Genomic DNA, 20,153 nt, shown 5'->3' on the forward strand with positions numbered 1-20,153 from the left:
CCATTTCTTGTTTTTGTCAGGTTTGTCAAAGATCAGATGGTGTAGATGTGTGATGTTATTTCTGAAGCCTCTGTTCTGTTCCATTGGTCCATATCTCTGTTTTGGTACCAGTACCATGCTGTTTTCATTACTGTAGCCTTGTAATATAGTTTGAAGTCAGGTAGCTTGATGCCTCCAGCTTTGTTCTTTTTGCTTAGGATTGTCTTGGCAATGCAGGCTCTTTTTTGGTTCCATATGAACTTTAAAGTAGTTTTTTCCAATTCTGTGAAGAAAGTCATTGGTAGCTTGATAGTGATGGCATTGAATCTATAAATTACCTTGGGCAGTATGGCCATTTTCACGATATTGATTCTTCCCATCCATGAGCATGGAATATTCTTCTATTTGTTTGTGTCCTCTTTTATTTCCTTGAGCAGGGATTTGTAGTTCTCCTTGAAGAGGTCCTTCACATCCCTTGTAAGTTGGATTCCTAGGTATTCTCTTTGTAGCAATTGTGAATGGGAGTTCACTCATGATTTGGCTCTCTGTTTGTCTGTTATTGCTGTATAGGAATGTCTGTGATTTTTGCACGTTGATTTTGTGTCCTGAGACTTTGCTGAAGTTGCTTATCAGCTTAAGGAGATTTTGGGCTGAGATGATGGGGTTTTCTAAATATACAGTCATGTCATTTGAAAACAGAGACAATTTAACTTCCTTTTTTCCTAATTGAATACCCCCTATTTCTTTCTCTTGCCAGATTGCCCTGGCCAGAACTTCCAACACTATATTGAATAGGAGTGGTGAGAGAGGGCATCCTTGTCTTGTGCCAGAAAGGGAATGCTTCCAGTTTTTGCCCAGTCAGCATGATATTGGCTGTGGGTTTGTCATAAATAGGTCGTATTATTTTGAGATATGTTCCATCAATACCTAGTTTATTGAGAGTTATTAGCCTGAAGAGCTGTTGAATTTTGTTGAAGGCCTTTTCTGCATCTATTGAGATAACCATGTGTTTTTTGTCATTGGTTCTGTTTATGTGATGGGTACGTCTATTGATTTCTGTATGTTGAACCAGCCTTGCATCCCAGGGAAGAAGCCAACTTGATCATGGTGGATAAGCTTTTCGATGTGCTGCTGGATTCGTTTATCAGTATTTTATTGAGGATTTTCACATCGATGTTCATCACGGATATTGCTCTAAAATTCTTTTTTGTTGTGTCTCTGCCAAGCTTTGGTATAAGGATGATGTGGGCCTCATAAAATGAATTTGGGAGGATTCCCTCTTTTTCTATTGATTGGAATACTTTGAGAAGGAATGGCACCAGCTTCTCTTTGTGCCTCTGGTAGAATACAGCTATGAATCCATCTGATCCTGGACTTTTTTTGGTTGGTAGGCTATTAATTATTGCCTCAATCTCAGAGCCTGTTATTGGTCTATTGAGAGATTCAACTTCTTCTTGGTTTAGTCTTGGGAGGGTGTATGTGTCCAGGAATTTATCCATTTCTTCTAGATTTTCTAGTTTATTTGCGTAGAGGTGTTTATAGTATTCTCTGCTGGTAGTTTGTATTTCTGTGGGATGAGTGGTGATATCCCTTTTATCATTTTTATTGCATCTACTTGATTCTTCTCTCTTCTTTATTACTCTTGCTAGTTGTCTATCAATTTTGTTGATCTTTTCAAAAAACCAGATTCTGGATTCATTGATTTTTTGAAAGGTTTTTTGTGTCTCTGTCTCTTTCAGTTCTGCTCTGATCTTAGTTATTTCTTGCCTTCTGTTACTTTTGAATTTGTTTGCTCTTGCATCTCTAGTTCTTTTAATTGTGATGTTAGGGTGTCGATTTTAGATCTTTCCTGCTTTCTCTTGTGGGCATTTAGTGCTATACATTTCCCTCTACACACTGCTTTAAACATGTCCCAGAGATCCTGGTACATTGTGTCTTTGTTCTCATTGGTTTCAAAGAACGTCTTTATTTCTGCCTTCATTTTGTTATTTACCCAGTAGTCATTCAGGAGCAAGTTGTTCAGTTTCCATGTAGTTGTGTGGTTTTGAGTTAGTTTCTTAATCCTGAGTTCTAATTTGAATTGCACTGTGGTCTGAGAGACAGTTTGTTGTGATTTCTGTTCTTTTACATTTACTGAGGAGTGCTTTACTTCCAATTATGTGGTCAATTTTGGAACAAGTTTGATGTGGTGCTGAGAAGAATGTATATTCTGTTGATTTTGGATGGAATGTTCTGTAGATGTCTATTACGTCTGCTTGTTGCAGAGCTGAGTTCAAGTCCTGGATATCCTTGTTAACCTTCTGTCTCGTGGATCTGTCTAATGTTGACAGTGGGGTGTTAAAGTCTCTCATTATTATTGTGTGGGAGTCTAAGTCTCTTTGTATGTCTCTAAGGACTTGCTTTATGAATCTGGGTGCTCCCATATTGGGTTCATATATATTTAGGAAAGTTAGCTCTTCTTGTTGAGTTGATCTCTTTACCATTATGTAATGGCCTTCTTTGTCTCTTTTGACCTTTGTTAGTATAAAGTCTGTTTTATCAGAGACTAGGATTGCAATCCCTGCTCTTTTTTTGCTTTCTATTTGCTTGGTAGATCTTCCTCCATCCCTTTACTTTGAGCCTATGTGCGTCTTTGCATGTGAGATGGGTGTCCTGAATACAGTACACTGATGGGTCTTGATTCTTCATCCAATTTGCCAGTCTGTGTCTTTTAATTGGGGCATTTAGCTCATTTACATTTAAGGTTAATATTGTTATGTGTGAATTTGATCCTGTCATTATGATGTTAGCTGGTTATTTTGCCCGTTCATTGATTCAGTTTCTTCATAGCATCAATGGTCTTTACAATTTGGCATGTTTTTGCGGTGGCTGGTACTGGTTGTTTCTTTCCATGTTTAGTGATTCCTTTAGAAGCTCTTGTATGGCAAGCCTGGTGGTGACAAAATCTCTCAGTATTTGCTTATCTGTAAAGGATTTTATTTCTCCTTCACTTATGAAGCTTAGTTTGGATATGAAATTCTGGGTTGAAAATTTTTTTCTTTAAGAATGTTGAATATTGGCCCCCACTCTCTTCTGGCTTGTAGAGTTTCTGCCAAGAGATCTGCTGTTAGTCTGATGGGCTTCCATTTGTGGGTAACTCAACCTTTGTCTCTGGCTGCCCTTAACATTTTTTCCTTCATTTCAACCTTGGTGAATCTGACAATTATGTGTCTCGGGGTTGCTCTTCTCGAGGAGTATCTTTTTGGTCTTCTCGTATTTCCTGAATTTGAATGTTGGCCTGCCTTGCTAAGTTGGGGAAGTTCTCCTGGATAATACCCTGAAGAGTGTTTTCCAACTTGGTTCCATTCTCCCCATCACTTTCAGGTACACCAATCAGACGTAAATTTGGTCTTTTCACATAGTCCCATATTTCTTGGAGGCTTTATTCATTTCTTTTTACTTTTCTTTCTCTACCTTGTTTTCTCACTTTATTTCATTAATTTGATCTTCCATCACTGATAGATACCCTTTCTTCCCCTTGATTGAATCTACTATTGAAGCTTGTGCATGTGTCATGAAGTTCTCGTGCCATGGTTTTAGCTCCATCAGGTCATTTAAGGTCTTCTCTACACTGTTTATTCTAGTTAGCCATTTGTCTAATCTTTTTTCAAGCTTTTTACCTTCCTTGCAATAGGTTTGAGCATCCTCCTTTAGCTTGGAGAAGTTTCTTATTACTGACCTTCTGAAGCGTACTTCTGTCAACTTGTCAAAGTCATTCTCTGTCCAGCTTTGCTCTGTTGCTGGCAAGGAGCTGTGATCCTTTGGAAGAGAAGAGGCGCTCTGATTTTAGAATTTTCAGCTTTTCTGCTCTGGTTTCTCCCCATCTTTGTGGTTTTATCTACCTTTGGTTTTTGATGTTGGTGACCTAGAGATGGAGTTTTGGTGTAGATGACCTTTTTGTTGATGTTGATGCTATTCCTGTCTGTTAGTTTTCCTTCTAACGATCAGGTCCCTCAGCTGCAGGTCTGTTGGAGTTTGCTGGAGGCCCACTCCAGACCCTGTTTGCCTTGGTATCACCAGCAGAGGCTGCAGAACAGCAAATATTGCAGAACAGCAAATATTGCTGCCTGATCCTTCCTCTGGAAGCTTCGTCCCAGAGGGGCAGCCACCTATATGAGGTGCCTGTCTGCCCCTACTGGGAGGTGTCTTCCAGTTAGTCTACATGGGGTTCAGGGACCCACTTGAGGAGGCAGTCTGTCTGTTCTCAGAGCTCAAACACCATGCTGGGAGAACCACTGCTCTCTTCAGAGCTATCAGACAGGGACGTTTAAGTCTGCAGAAGTTGTCTGCTGCCTTTTGTTCAGCTATGCCCTGCCCACAGAGGTGGAGTCTAGAGATAGTAGGCCTTGTTGAGCTGTGGTGGGCTCCACCCAGTTTGTTTCCTGGCCACTTTGTTTACCTACTCAAGCCTCAACAATGGCAGACACCCCTCCCCAGCCAGGCTACCACCTTGCAGATCAATCTCAGACTGCTGTGCTAGCAGTAAGCAAGGCTCCATGGGCATGGGACCTGCCAAGCCAGGCATGGGAGAGAATCACTTTGTTTGCCAGTTGCTATGACCTTGGGAAAAGTGCAGTATTTGGGCAGGAGTGCCCTGTTTTTCCAGGTAGTCAGTCATAGCTTCCCTTGGCTAGGAAAGGGAAATCCCCCCACCCCTTGCGCTTCCCAGGTAAGGTGACAATGCCCCACCCTGCTTCAGCTCACCCTCCGTGGGCTGCACCCACTGTCCAACCAGTCCCAATGAGATGAACCAGTTACCTCAGTTGGAATGCAGAAATCACCCATCTTCTGCGTCGATTACGCTGGGAGCTGCAGACCAGAGCTGTTCCTATTCGGCCATCTTGGAACACCCCCCCAGTCTTTACATTCTTTTATATAGCAATTGAAAGGAATCCTTGGCATTTAGACCTTCCATTCCCCAGCTCCACCATTCTTTTCCAGCCTTATAGTCTTTGACCTTTCACTACATATCCTGGGCCCTAGACAAACCAAACTCCTTGTCATTCACTTAATAAGCCCAGTGTGTAGTCAAGTATAAAGCAATGATTTCATTTTATTATGACTGAGTAGTATTTCATGGCATATATATATATATATATATCACATTTTTAATCCAATTGCCCATTGATAGACACTTAGGTTTATCCCATGACTTTGCTATTGTAAGTAGTGCTGCAATAAACATACACGTGCTTGTGTCTTTTTGATATGATTATTTCTTTTCTTTTGTGTAAATAGCAGGTAGTGGGATCACTTGATCAAAAGATAGTTCTATTTTTAGTTATTTGAGACATCTCCATATTGCTTTCCATAGAAGTTGTACTAAACTAATTCCCACCAATACTGTATAAGCGTTCCCTTTTCTCTGCATCTTTGCCAAAGTCTATTTTTTTATTTTTTATTAATAGCCATTCTGACTGGTATAAGATGGTATCTCATTATGGTTTTAATTTTCATTTCTCTCATGATTAATGATGTTGAGCATTTTTTTTTTTTTCGTTTCTTGGCCATTTGTATGTGTTGTTTTGAAAAGTGCCTGTTCATGTATTTTGCTCACTTTTTAATGGGGTTATTTGTGTTTTCCTTTTTGAATTGCTTGAGTTCCTTGCAGATTCTGGGTATTAGCCCTTTGTCAGATGCATTGTTGGCAAATATTTTTCCCATTCCTCAAGTGTTTATTCACTCTGTTGTTTATTTCTTTTTCTATGCATAAGCTTTTCAGTTTAATTAAGTCCTATTTGTCTATTTTTAGTTTTGCCGCATTTGCTTTTGAGGTCTTATTCACGAATTCTTCACCTAAGCCAATGTCCACACAAGAATTTTTGCTAGGTTTCCTTCTAGCATTTTTATAGTTTCAGGTCTTACATTTAAATCTGTAATTCACCTTGAGTTACTTTTTGTATATGTTGAGAGATATGGGTCCAGTTTTATTCTCCTGCATATGGTTATACAATTTTTGCAGAACCATTTATTAAGATGTTCTTTTCTCAGTGGATGCTTTTGTTGACTTTCTCAAAGATCAGTTAGTTGTAGGTATATAGTTTTATTTCTGGGTCTTCTATTCTCTTCCATTTATCTATCTATGTTTATACGAGTACTCTGCTGTTTTGGTTATTATAGCCTTGTAGTATAATTTGAAGTCAGGCAATGTGATACCTGCAGCTTCATTCTTTTTGCTTAGGATTTCTTTGGCTATTCAGACTGTTTTGGTTCCATATGAATTTTAGAATTATTTTTTCTACTTCTGTGAAGAATGCTGTTGGCAAATTGATAGGAATTGTGTTGAATCTGTAGATTGTTTTGGGCAGTATGGTCATTTTAATGATATTGATTCTTCCAGTCTATGAGTATGGGATGTTTTTTCATTTGTTTGTGTCATCTCAATTTCTTTCACTAGTGTTTTTTAAATTTTCCATTTAGCAATCTTTCACCTCCTTGATTAATTATTCCTAGGTATTTTTAATAGCTGTTATAAATGGGATTGATTTCTTCTTTTGGTTCTCAGCTTGATCATTATTAGTGTATAAAAGTGGTACTGATTTTTATACATTGATTTTTATATACTGAAACTTTGCTGAGGTCATTTATCAAATCTAGGAGTCTTTTGAAGGAGTCTTTAGGGTTTTCTAGTTATAAGATCATATAATCAGTGAACAGCAATAATTTGACTTCCTTTCTTCCAATTTGAATGCCTTTTTTTTTTCTCTTGCCTGATTGCTCTGGTTAGGACTTGCATAGGAGTGGTGAAAGTATACATCCTTATCTTGTTCCAGTTTTTAGAGAGAATGCTTTCAACATTTCCCTGTTCAGTATGATGTTGGCTATGGGTTTGTCATATATGACTTTTATTATTTTGAAGCATATTCTTTGTATGTCTAGTTTGTTGAGGGTTTTTTTTTTTTTTTTTTTGAGACAGTGTCTCACTCTGTCGCCCAGGCTGGAGTGCAGTGCCACGATCTCAGCTCACTGCAAGCTCCACCTCCTGGGTTCAGGCCATTCTCCTGCCTCAGCCTCCTGAGTAGCTGGGACTACAGGCGCCCACCACCACGCCTGGCTAATTTTTTGCATTTTTTAGTAGAGACGGGGTTTCACATGTTAGCCAGGATGGTCTTGATCTCCTGACCTCATGATCCACCCATCTCAGCCTCCCAAAGTGCTGGGATTACAGGCTGTTGAGGGTTTTAAAGGATTTTTAGATTTTTAAAATTCACTGAAGAAAAATGAAATTCCCTTCAGGTATTATTATCAAAAACAAAACTTCATTTACCCTTTTGTCATTTTTTAGTGGCATGAATTCAGACTTTTGCCAGAATAGGGCCCCTTCTTATATAGACAGATGAAAAAAAATCTATTATCATTCTTTGTGAAAATTCAATGAACTAGATATACAGTTCTTTTCTTAATAGAGCAGAAATAGTAAGTAACCCTTTAGATGTGTGACTGGCAAACATTGAAAGACTGTCAATTATACACATCCTTACTTGGGCATGTAGTTTTGAGGTATTTGCAATTTTACATCTTTTTTCAGGCTAAACCAAACGGAAAACAAAACAAAACTCTTCTATTTCACATAAGAAAAGTCTGAAACAGAAGAAATAATCTTGGACTGTGGAAATATAAATTCAAAATGATGAAAATTTTTTCAAACAAATAAGAAATTAAAAATTATGACTTTTAATTAAGGCTGAGTTTTCCAAAAGCATAGTCTTACAGATGAGTATGATACATATGTTAAATTGTTTCTGCTAAACCTTTAGTCATTAATAAAATATTCTTGCATTTTTTTCTGGTCAGGTTCCATTTTGTTTACAAATAGGTTTTTGAGGGTGGTATGCCTCAATTATAGGAGCAGATTTATTATGATAAATACTGAGATCAGAAAGCATGTGCAACTGCATCATAGAGTGATTACATCTAGGCATTATTGCCAGCCAAGGTTGATAAATATGCCCAATAAGTATAATTGTTCTCTGTGTCAGCCCTTGTTGAAGGAATACTCCCAGCAATGGTGATACCGCTATCATAGCTACCATTAAATTACTCATTGTGAGTGGTTGTCCCACTTTCCTCAGGTTTTCTTCCACCATCTGTGACAGCTTCTTGATCTGTCCCCAGGTGGGTGGCTGTGTTCAACAGGTGTTGCTTGTGACAGTTGGGGTCCTCCTCAGCGTCAGTCTCGACATGGCTGCAGCCGAGGGGTCCTCGGGATCCTCCCAGAATCTCTTCCTCGGCATCTGGCTTATGAAAAACTTTCAGGTGTCTTGATGGTATCCAAATCGGCTGTTGATTTTGGCCTGGAGAAACACAAGCATAACCTCTACTCCAAGTTATTATTTTACCTATTTCCCAACTTTTTGTTATCAGATCTCCCCACCAAATCAGTTGTTCTGCTTCTGTCTTTGCAGCTGGTTTCTGTAGATGCTGTTCAGCTGCTGATAACATCTGGCCTTTGGGCAGGCTCAAAAAATTTAAAGTTAATAATGCTAGATTCAGTTGTATCTGCAGTGTTCCATATTCTCTATTTCCCCCTTTCTGCTTTTGCAACTGCTGTTTTAAGGAAAGATTCATTCTTTCCATTATGGCTTGTCCTTGAGAATTGTATGGGATACCAGCAACGTGTTTAATATTCCACATAGAGAAAAATGTAGCTAGAGCTTGGCTAGTATAGCCCGGGGCATTATCTGTTTTAGTAGAGGCTGGAATGCCCATCACCACAAAACACTGCAAAAGGTGATGTTTAACACAGGCAGAAGACTCTTCTGATTGGCATGTAGCCCAAAGTGAAAAAAGGTGTCCACACATACATGTGCATATGCTAGTCTCCCAAACGAGAGAATATGTGTGACATCCATTTGCCAAAGAGAGTTAGGTTCCAATCCTCGAGGATTAACTCCTCCTGTAAAAGATGAAGAATGTACCATTTGGTAAGTTGGGCATCGCTGGATAATATTTTTAGCTTCTTTCCAGGTAATGCTGTATCTGCATTTGAGACCAGAGGCATTAACATGGGTTAAATTGTGAAAGTGTCTAGCATTAGATATTGCATTAGCAACTAGGCGATCAGCCATTTGATTCCCTTCAGTCAAAGGTCCTGGAAGAGGTATATGAGCCCTAATGTGAGTGATGTAAAAAGGGTGCATTCTACTTCTAACTGCTGTTTGCAATTGGGTAAATAAAGTCATCGGTTGTTCATCTGTATGAAATTGTAACTGAGCATTTTCATTTAACTGTGTGGAATGAACCACATATGAAGAATCAGAAATCACATTAACAGGCATAGCAAAAGCAGTCAATACCTCAATTACAGCTACAAGCTCCGCTTTTTGAGCTGAAGTATAGGGTGTCTGGAAAACTTTACTTTTCGATCCAGAATAAGAAGCTTTACCATTACTAGACCCATCTGTGAAACAATGAAAATGCTTAGCAGGCTGCAGGTTGTTTACTGCAGGAATTGTAAATGCAAACCGTTCACAGTCTTGCTCAGCTAAGGGGATAGTAAAGAAACGGTCTTTTAAATCTATGACTATTAAAGGCCAATTTTTAGGAATTATAGCAGGAGAAGGCAATCCTGGCTGTAATGCTCCCATAGGTTGTATAACTGAACTGATGACTGTTAAATCAGTTAACATTCTCCATTTACCTGATTTTTTCTTAATTACGAAAACTGGAGAATTCCAAGGCGAAAATGTTGGAGCTATGTGCCCATTTTCTAATTGTTCAGTAACTAATTCCTCTAACGCCTCCAGTTTCTCTTTACTTAGCGGCCATTGTTCTATCCAAATTGGCTTGTCTGTTAATCATTTTAAAGGTATAGGTTCTGGAGGCTTAAGAATGGCCGCCATCAAGAATGATATCCTAATATTTGGTGGGAACATCGTCTTTCCACTTGAAGCGGTACTTTCAAAGCTTGCAAATTTTTTTCTAGTCCCATACCAGGGACATACCCCATTTCATGCATTATATGTTGACTTTAAGGGCTATATAATTGTTCTGGAATTAGAACTTGTGCTCCCCATTGCTGTAATAAATCTCTTCCCCATAAATTTATAGGTACAGAAATTATAATTGGTTGAATAGTCCCACGTTGTCCATTGGGCCCTTCACAATGCAAAATATAACTACTTTGATATACATCAGGGGCTTTACCAACTCCAACTATGTTAAATTGAGCAGGTTGAATTGGCCACGCAGACGGCCAGTGCTGTAGAGAAATGATTGAAATGTCCACTCCTGTATCTACCAAACCTTTAAATTTCTTTCCCTGAATAGTTATTTCACAGGTAGGCCGTTTATCAGTAATTTGATTTACCCAATAAGCAGCTTTGCCTTGTTTATTTGTGCTTCCAAATCCTCCTGTTCGTTTAATTTTACTTTTTCCAATTCCCACATACGGCACAATCAGGAGCTGTGCTATGTGCTCTCCTGGCTCTGCCTTCCAGGGAACAGAAGTAGATATAATAATTTGAATTTCCCCATTGTAATCTGAGTCAATGACTCCTGTATGTATTTGTACCCGTTTTAAACTTACACTAGACCTTTCTAAAAGTAATCCTATTGTCCCCGCTGGCAAGGATCCACAGACTCCTGTTGGGACCTTTTGTGGGGGTTCCCCAGGCAGAAGGCTCACAGCTTTTGTGCAGCATAAATCTACTGCGGCACTACCGGCTGTGGCGGGGGACAGATATTGTACAGGGGTGAGGGAATGGTCTGAGCTGGAAATGCCCCAGTTTAGAACAGCACCCAGGATGGGCCCCTCATGGCTTTTCCCGAAATCGGGTTCCCATCTTTATCAAACCTAGAGTGACACTGCTTAGCCCAATGTTTTCCTTTTTTACATTTTAGACATATTTCAGGCTCAGCAGTTTTCTTTTTTCCCTTATCTGGCAGCCTGACTTGCTGATTTTTTCTACATTCTTTTTTAGTATGACCATGCTTCCCACAGTTAAAACAAGCCCCAGGAAATGAGTATTTCCTTTATCCACTCTCAGTCCTGCCATTGCCTGTGCCAACAAAGCTTTATGCAGATTACCTCCAATACCATCACAGGCCTTGATATAATCAACTAAATGTGCTTTCCCGAATTTAAAAGGAAAAGGCTCAAATGTAGCTATAATATTTCCCTGCTGATCTGGGGGCTGTATTCTAACAGGGAACTGCCAAGCCTCTAAATCACCCTCTCTTCTAGCTTGCTGAATTCCTGCCTGAATAGAACTAAGAGTGGTCGCTCGAGGCACTGCTCGAACAGACACTGGGGCAACTACTTTTCACCCAGTGTCCTACGGAAAAGAAAGATCTGGAGGGTCAGGCCACTCTTTTTCTTCAAAATAATAATGAGGGTGTGCAGAAGGGTAGGGATGAACCTCTCCCTCCTTTTCCACTTTAGTTTTAGCTGGCAAATAAGCCTGGTCTGTAACCTCTTCTGTACTTCATTATACTCTCCTTCCTCCTCCTCATCAGTGTGAAAAAGTTCCAAGGTGGAATGAACCAGACCCCACACTTGTCCCATTGTTACCCTGATGCTTCTGAGCTCCCCTTCTTACTCACCATGGGGATTGCTTTAAGAGTACTCGGGTGTCCTCCAGCTAGTTTCATGTTCTCCAACCATTGCTCCAGCGACCCTTCAACCTGGATTCAAGCCCCCACGATGGATGCCACTTGCTGAGACCAGCTCGGTTGGGGAGACCCTAACTCAGTGGCACTAGAGGAATTAAAGACACACACACAGAAATATAGAGGTGTGAAGAAGGAAATCAGGGATCTCATAGCCTTCAGAGCTGAGAGCCCTGAACAGAGATTTACCCACATATTTATCAACAGCAAGCCAGTCATTAGCATTGTTTCTATAGATATCAAATTAACTAAAAGTATCCCTTATGGGAAATGAAGGGATGGGCTGAATTAAAGGAATAAGTTGGGCTAGTTAACAGCAGCAGGAGCATGTCCTTAAGGCACAGATTGCTCATGCTATTGTTTGTGGCTTAAGAATACCTTTAAGCAGTTTTCGGCCCTGGGAGGGCCAGGTGTTCCTTGCCCTCATTCTGGTAAACCCACAACCTTCCAGCGTGGGCGTTACGACCATCATGAACATGTCACAGTGCTGCAGAGATTTTGTTTATGGCTAGTTTTGGGGCCAGTTTATGGCCAGATTTTGGGGGGCCTGTTTCCAACACCTATCACTTTTGTCTGCATCAAAATCACTTGAAGGATTCATTACAACACAGATTACTGGGCCCTGTCCCCAAAGTTTCTGATTCAGTAGGTCTGAGGTAGGGTCTGAGAATTTGCATTTTTAGCAAGTTCCCAGATGTGCTGAGTCTACAAAAATGAAACCTTACTTGTCCCTTTTGTCTACTGATGCACAGGGTTCTGCTCCCAGAAGGCCCTCTGCTCTTAAAGTCTTAAAATTCTTAATAATTGTATCTTTTGATATATGCTTTGTAAGTAAAGACCAATGAGACAATGGACCATGCACCAGGGGCTTGAAGCCTCTGCTCATGAGCAGTCTGCCTCCCACCTACCTCTCACCCAGGTGATGACTTAGTTTGTGGGGAGAGAGGCATTCCACTTTCACTTTCCACTGCTTTTGGGGCCTGGAGTATACATAGAGGTGGTCAGGGTCAGGCACATGCCTGGTGACATTTTGGGGCATGGAAGCAGCCATCCTTATCCTGAGTTGGTAGTACTTGGTGACTCTAGCATGTGATCAGCCAACCAGAGGCCATGTCTCAGATTGAGAGTCTTAACCAGTCCTGTTCCAGGTAGCTAGCACTTCCTAGCAAACAATTTTAAAGACTTTCTGGGAGTCACCCCTCTTCTATGGTTTGAGGTGGCAGGATGGGGTCTTATTGCTGTAAAGAGGAGAAACTTAGCAGCCATCAGACTCAAATGTACTTAAGTAGCTGAAGTCATGTGGTGAGACCCTCAGATGCCTGTGAAAGTCTGCAGTCATCTTGCAAGCATTCTCAAGCTGAAAGAGATATCCCCATACCTAAGAATGTGCTCCCTCAGGTCTGGTCTGGACTTGAATGACCCTGTCTTCCACCTTCCAACCTTCCTGAGACTGACTGGTTTGTCTCTTCTGGCCAACTCCCTGTGGATAATCATTTCATAGCTCTGGAGACTAGCTATTGTGTTTTTGCTACAGTACAAAATAGAGGTTAAATGTTCTTATATAGAATATTATAAAGATGAATAATAAAAAAAGTTAACTTTCCTTTACATAGAACATAAATAGCAAATATAAAAACACTAAAGAGATAGACCACAGAAGAAAGAAAAAAGCTTTATAATTTTCAACCTTCAATGGTACCTCTTCTCCCAATTTTTGAACAAAAAGTCCCCCATAATTTGTAGGCCTAGTGCATTTTCATTTTGTGCTAGGCCCACAAATTGTGTAGCTGATCTTGAGTATATAATATAAAATAGAAGTTTAAAAATCCATAATTAAGACTGAACTGGAGTAGTCAGGAAGTTAATAAATGTTTATTGAGCACACGACATGTCCAGATATTATAATAAGCACTGAAGATAAAGTAATGACGAAGTCATACGAAGTTTCTGTCCTCAAGGAGCTTACATTCTAGATAGGAATTGAGAAGTTCCGTGGAAGTTGAGAGACAATTAAAGCTTAAACAATGTATGTAAGGGAAAAAGAAAGCAAATATCTCAGGCTCCTTAAGACTCCAACTTTAATATAATTCTTCAGCCTCACTGGAACCTTAATCTATTGATCCTACCATTTTCATTGTCATTCACCCCCTTCATGTTCCCCCTTTCTAACTTAAATTTCACAGTCAAGCTCTATAATGCTTTTCTTTCATGCATTGTCAACTCTCTTGCCTCCTTTTTGCTTTGTTTGCTTTGTCATACTTATTCAGCTTAATCTCAAACCTGGTTAAATTCAACTCTACCTATCCTATTTCTAGACCCATGTAGCTGAATATGGCTAGAGAAAAATACATAACCACACTAAAGTGTCACATTTTACCATAAATCATCACTAACTTCAAGTGGGCTCTTATGCTGCTAGGTAATCATACTATATTTTCCTAGTCCTTGCCCCTGCACTCCTGGACAACAATTGCATATTTTCTTGTTTATCCTTTTGGTTGTGTGTGTGTGTTTTGTTTTGGTATAGATGAGGTCTCACTCTGTCACCCAGGCTGGAGTGCAATGGTGCAATCATAGCTCACTGTCGCCCTGAACTACTAGACTCAAACGATCCTCCCGTCTCAGCCACCTGAGCAGCTGGGACTACAGGCATGCCATCATGCCTGGCTAACAATTACGTATTTTCTCTAGTCTCTTTAAATCTCCAAAACTTGCTTTTCTGTCTTCAATCTCAGCAATCACCATATGTCCTCTTTTATTGAGAAAATTGAAACAATCAGATAAAAACTTCAACAGCTATCATCACATCTACCAACCTATCTGCTTGTATCTTCATGGCCTGCATATTCTCTCCTGTTACAGTTACTAAACTAAGCTTCTAACTAGGTGATTCATTTAACAGAATCATTCTATCTCCTAGCCTATCCTAAAGGGAATCAAGGTTGGAAGCAGGGAGAGCAGTGAAGAGGTTAATATAATAGTCTGGATGAAAAATGGATAGAGGCTTGTGTGAACTGGGTGGTAGTTATTCACTATATTCCACTTATACTCTAGACTCTGTTTGTACACTAGACTCCACTTATATACTAGACTTTACCTGCTTTCACCTACTTAAGAAAGTCAATCCAGCAATTTTTCCTTTGTTTCCTTTATAATAAATGTTTTTCTTTCTACTGAATCATTATATAAATATATTGTTATATCTTCCATTAAAAAAGAGAAACAATGGATTCTAGGCTGTTTTAGTCATGGGCAATATAGTAGTGAATAAAACAGACAAAAGTCTTTGCCTTCATAAAACTTACTTTCTATGGTAGAGATAGATAATATGTGTGATAAATAAGTAATTCTATGGGATATTAGACACTAATAAGTACTAAGGAAAAAATTAGAGCAGAAAAGGAGATAGGAATTCTTGGTCATTTCTCAGGAAACATCTTATTTGACATATCAGCAACGTATTACACAGGCTACCATTCCTACCTTAAAACACTTCAAATTCTAGAGTGCTATTTTCACCTGATTTTCTTCCTACCTTCTAGCTATTCCTTCTCAATCTCTTTAGCTTGTTCCTCCTCCATTTCAGTGGACTTAAACCAGAATGCCCCAAGACTGATTCTTTGAAACTTTTCTCTTTATATTGAAGCACTAGATGAATTCAGCCAGCTTCATGCCTTTAAATGTCTGATGGATCATACATTTATATTTATAGTCTGGACCTCTCCACAAATTCCTAACATATATCCAGCTATTTGATATCCATTTGGATGTTTAGTAAGTATCCCAAACTTAACATGTTCAAACCTGAGCTCCTGGTATTCCTCTCACACTTTTCTACATCTATTAATGACAATTCCATTCTTCCAGTTTCTCAGGTCAAAAACACTGGAATCACCCTTGACCCCCATATTTCTTTCATACCCTAAATCCAATTTGTTAACAAATCCTGCTGGCACAACCTTTACAATACACTCAGATTCTGACATTGCTCACCATCTGTACTATTACCACACAGTTCAACCAAGCCTCTATCCATTTTTCACGCACACTAATACACTAACCTCTTCACTGCTCTCCCTGCTTCCAGCCTTGGTTCCCTTTAGGATACACCCAGGAGGTAGGGTGATTCTGTTACATGAAAGTTAGATTACATCACTTCCATTCTCAAAATCCTTCCATCTCATGCCAAGTAAAAGTCTAGGTCTTTACCATGTCCTGAAAGAACCAACATGATGTGGCTCTACTTCATCTCTCTGATCTTACCTCCTATGAATCTTCTTGGCATTCTAGAAAGTCAAGATCTATAAAGAATCTGAGATTTTATTCTACTTGTAAGCTAATAAAGTTAGGTTGCCAGTTTCGATGCTGATAGAAGACATGAAACTCCTGGCTCAGGGACAAAGGATAATTTATTATTCACAACAGTCATAGAATATCAGTATTTTGTGCTGGTTTCCTGAACCCTAATTCCCACAGGATGATGAAAAGAAGCCTTCCCTTCTTTATTAGTTTGCTCAGGCTGCCATAATGAAATACCACAGACTCAGTGGCTTAAACAGCAGAAATTTATTTTCTCACAGTTCTGGAGACTGAAACTCTAAGTTCAAGGTGCCAGCAGGGCAGATGTCTAGTGAGGTCTCTTCCTTTGGGTTGCAGATGGCTGCCTTCTTGCTGTGTGCTCACATGGCCTTTCCTTTGTGTACACATAGGGAGGGGGAGAGAGAGAGAGAGCATGTACTCTGGTATCTCTTTTTAAAAGGACACTAATTCTATCAGATTAGAGCCATACCCTTATGATCTCATTTAATCTTAATTATTTCCTTAAAGGCTCCCTCTTCAAATAGATCCATAGTGGGGGTTGGGGCTTTAACATGATTTTTTTTACAAGAGGTTGGCAGGGGATGCAAACATTCAGTCTATAACACTATTTAAAATTTATCTACCTTTTTTCAAGAATTCCTATCTTCTTTTCTGCTTTAATTTTTTCCTTAGTACTCATTACTATCTAATATCCCATATGATTACTTATTTATCAGACATATTATCTATCTCTACCATAGAAAGTAAGTTTTATGAAGGCAGGGACTTTTGTCTGTTTTATTCACTACTATATTGACTATGACTAAAATAGAGCCTAGAGCACATAGAATGTACTTGATACTGTATGTATTGATTGAATGAAGGTTGTAGTCAGCAAGGCTGGTTATTTGGGAAAGCTGGAGTAAAGTACACTCCTAGCCAGTGAGTTCTTCTTTAAGAGGAAAGTCCTAATTAATTAAGATCTTATTATTGAAGCCCATAAGTTTAAGCATACTTTGTAAGTGTATTTCTGAAGTAGTAGCTGCTTATAATTTAGATTTACTTGAGTTTTTTCCAGTTGGAAAAGATTAAAGAAAGAATTCTAAATGATTAATAATACATTGTTTGGAAAACTTAAACCCTGTATAAACCTAATGAACAGAATATAATCAAAGCATTTATGACTAAAAATTAAGAAACAAAGCAGCTGTTTTGGCAAGGGCAGCTTATTGAGAAATTCATCTTGATGCTGACAGATTGTATGCAATGAGTATAAGTAAAATGGCTTTCAAAATGTGGATTTCTTGTCTTTTTAACCTACTGTCAGCCATCTCTAAATCAAGGATGAAAAGATATATTTAGAAAAGTCTTTCTATGGCAGGTAGTTAGGAAAATGTGGTTTTACTGAACAGCAGGATCAATCCTAGGTTAATTTTAATTAAATCATTCTTCATAGCTTTTGGCATTTTTCCTTCATGGGAGATTGGGAGAGATGTTCTTTTATCCCTTAACCCTTAAACTGCAGCACCTAAACCTCTACTCCCCTAGCCTCTGCCGTTACCCTTATATACATTTATAGATTTCTTAGTTTTGAAGTGGATTTAAAAACACAACTAAGATATTAGATCATCCCAATATACTCTTTTCAATTTGATAAATTTTAAGGACTTTGTAAGTACTTTCTAAATGAATATATTTTTATCTGTCACCCTTCCCTTTTCAAGTCTCTGTCACATGTACACCCTTGAGACATTATCAGTCTAAGCTAACATACTTTCTCTGCATGATGTAAAAGGACAAAGGAAAGAAAGGGCTAATAGGGTACTGCTTAGGGAAGATTCTGGAAATATCCAAAGATCAATAGAGCCCAAACTACCTCCTAAGCTTTATAGTATATTGTCCTCCAAGACTGGTGAAAATCACCTATAGGCAATAATCTGGCATACATTGTCAACCTTGGAGAATCCAGGTGAGTAAAACCCCTTTCTGTGTAAAGATGCAAAAGCCTACCTAAGAGCTGAAGGTAATTGTTTTGTCTTTTTCATACAACTAAAATTGCCACCATGAATTCCAGATATTGAAATTTCTTCTTGTTTGATTTTGAAGAAAAATCAAGCATTTTCTAGCAAATTAGTCTATGAAATAAGAAAATCAAATAAGATTGTGTGATTATTTTTTCAGTTGAAGTTATTTCAATAAATAAAATATGTACATTTTTAAAATTTTCTTTTTTATAAAAGGTCTTTAAGGGGGACTATATAGTATAATGAAAGAATCGTGGGGTAGGAATCAGAAAAATCTGAGTTCTAATCTAGGCTGTGACCTAACTTGCTGTGTGACCTGGCCCAACTTTCATAATCTTTCTGGGTCTGTTTTTTCTTCTTTTTTAATATAATGAGAGGGTTTGACCAGTTGACGTCTTAAGTTCCTTTTAGACCTAACATTCTATGATTCCAACTTATTATAACAGATGAGCTCACAAATCTACAAATTCATATACATTAGGGCAATATTATGACTCTATAGGTATAAATTATCACAATGTAAAACTTTAATTCCCTATAGATGCTTTAGAATGAATTTGACATGTCAGTGATGTCCAATTGTTTTTATAGGTACATTCCTCTCATTGAAAGGAGCTGTGCTAACATTCTCCTGTATGGACCGAATGGGTGGATTAATGCAACCGCCATATGAAGTTTGGAGGGATCCAAACAACATAGATGAAAATGAAAAATCTTGGAGAAGGAAAGTGGTAATGAACTCATCTTCTGCATCCCAAGAAATAGGAGATCATCAGTATACAATAATCTGCTCAGAAAAACAAGCCAAAGTCTTCTCACTGCCTTCTCAGACTTGCCTTTATGTTCATAACATCACGGAGACATCTTTTATACTGCAAGCAAATGTGGTGGTCATGTGTAGCAGTGCCTGCTTGGCATGCTTTTGTGCTAACGGACATATCATGATAATGAGGTACTTGCCTTCTTATAAATTATCTGGTAATCACAACAATACCAGCAAGGTACAATCCTAAAAAATATATGTGTTATGTGCAGATGTTATCAAGAAGCAAACTGAGATGATTGTTTCATTATGTTTCTGGATGTTTTATTGTTCAACAATTTGATGAGAGTTTGGGGGTTTTGTGTTTTGTTTTGGTTTTTCTTTTTTGCTGAAAATGCTTGGCATTGTGAGTGAAATATATTTTTAATTGTTTTGAAGGAATCTAAGAAAAGAATGATTTTTCAATCATTCAACAAATATTTATTGAGCATATCTCCCAGATGCTACACTAAGCACTGGAAATAAAAGATGAATAAGCTAAATGGAAAAGAAGTTAACTTTTACTTTTCCTGTGTTTCATACTTCACCCAAGAAATTTACATACAGAGTTTCATTTGATCCTTAGAACTTCTCTAGGACATAGGAAAATAAACTATTATTTGCATCCTCCATTTTACATGTGTTAATAAATTAAAGTTACACAGTTTGCCTGAGGTTGCAAGTCTAGGAAAAGTGAGGCCAGTCTGATAATTAAAAGTTATCAGATACTTTTAAAATAAAATATTGGTCAAGAGATTTCATTCTACTGTTAGTGAAATGAAATAAAATTTACGAGACACAAAAATAATTACCTAATGATTTTATGAATTCAGCAAATAGCTCATAAACGTATACTATATAGAAGTCACTGTCATTTTTTTAATATCTCACTTATTTCCAAAAATCATTGAGATGAGCACTGTGCTAGGCCTGTGAAGGATATAAAAATTAGTAGAACATGGTCCTAACCCTTAAGAAACTCACTGTCTAACTTGGGAGATAAGATAGATACACAGACATTATAACAAAAAGAAAATATAAATTCCAACAGAGGAAATATGGGATTGAATTTTCTGGCCACAAACTAAGTTCCCAGAGTTCAAAGTCACAGCATAGTTGAACACGTATTATAAAAGAAGAGTTGTTGGGAGGACAGTAACATGGAGAGGTAGTTTGAAGCAAATTGTTGAGGACCTTGAATGTCAGGCTGAGTTTGACATTTATCAATTAATAGGAAATGGGGTTTTAAGCAGGTAATTAACCTTCTCTAGCCATGTGTTAGGACATACACAGGGAGGGAGAAGTTGAGATAGGCTTTTGAACTGAAGTGGTGTCTGTATTGAAGGCAACGAGGAAACAGGTGTAAGGGAAACTTATTGAATGCAAAGCTGATTGGTTGT

At 38.4% G+C, this 20,153-nt stretch overlaps 1 protein-coding gene across 8 annotated transcripts in view; it reads left to right on the forward strand.

Annotated features, from left to right (window-relative positions):
• The window catches only part of STXBP5L (syntaxin binding protein 5L), a 507,233-nt gene that overhangs the window by 471,195 nt on the left and 15,885 nt on the right, over positions 1–20,153 (forward strand). For all 8 annotated transcript variants that reach the window (XM_003825169.4, XM_008950467.3, XM_003825168.4 and 5 more), the window contains one exon: positions 18,543–18,903. In XM_003825169.4, the coding sequence (XP_003825217.1) occupies positions 18,543–18,903 (361 nt within the window). The remainder of the gene's footprint in view (positions 1–18,542; positions 18,904–20,153) is intronic.

This window comes from Pan paniscus, chromosome 2 (assembly GCF_029289425.2).
Source record: "Pan paniscus chromosome 2, NHGRI_mPanPan1-v2.0_pri, whole genome shotgun sequence".
Taxonomy (NCBI): Eukaryota; Metazoa; Chordata; class Mammalia; order Primates; family Hominidae; genus Pan; species Pan paniscus.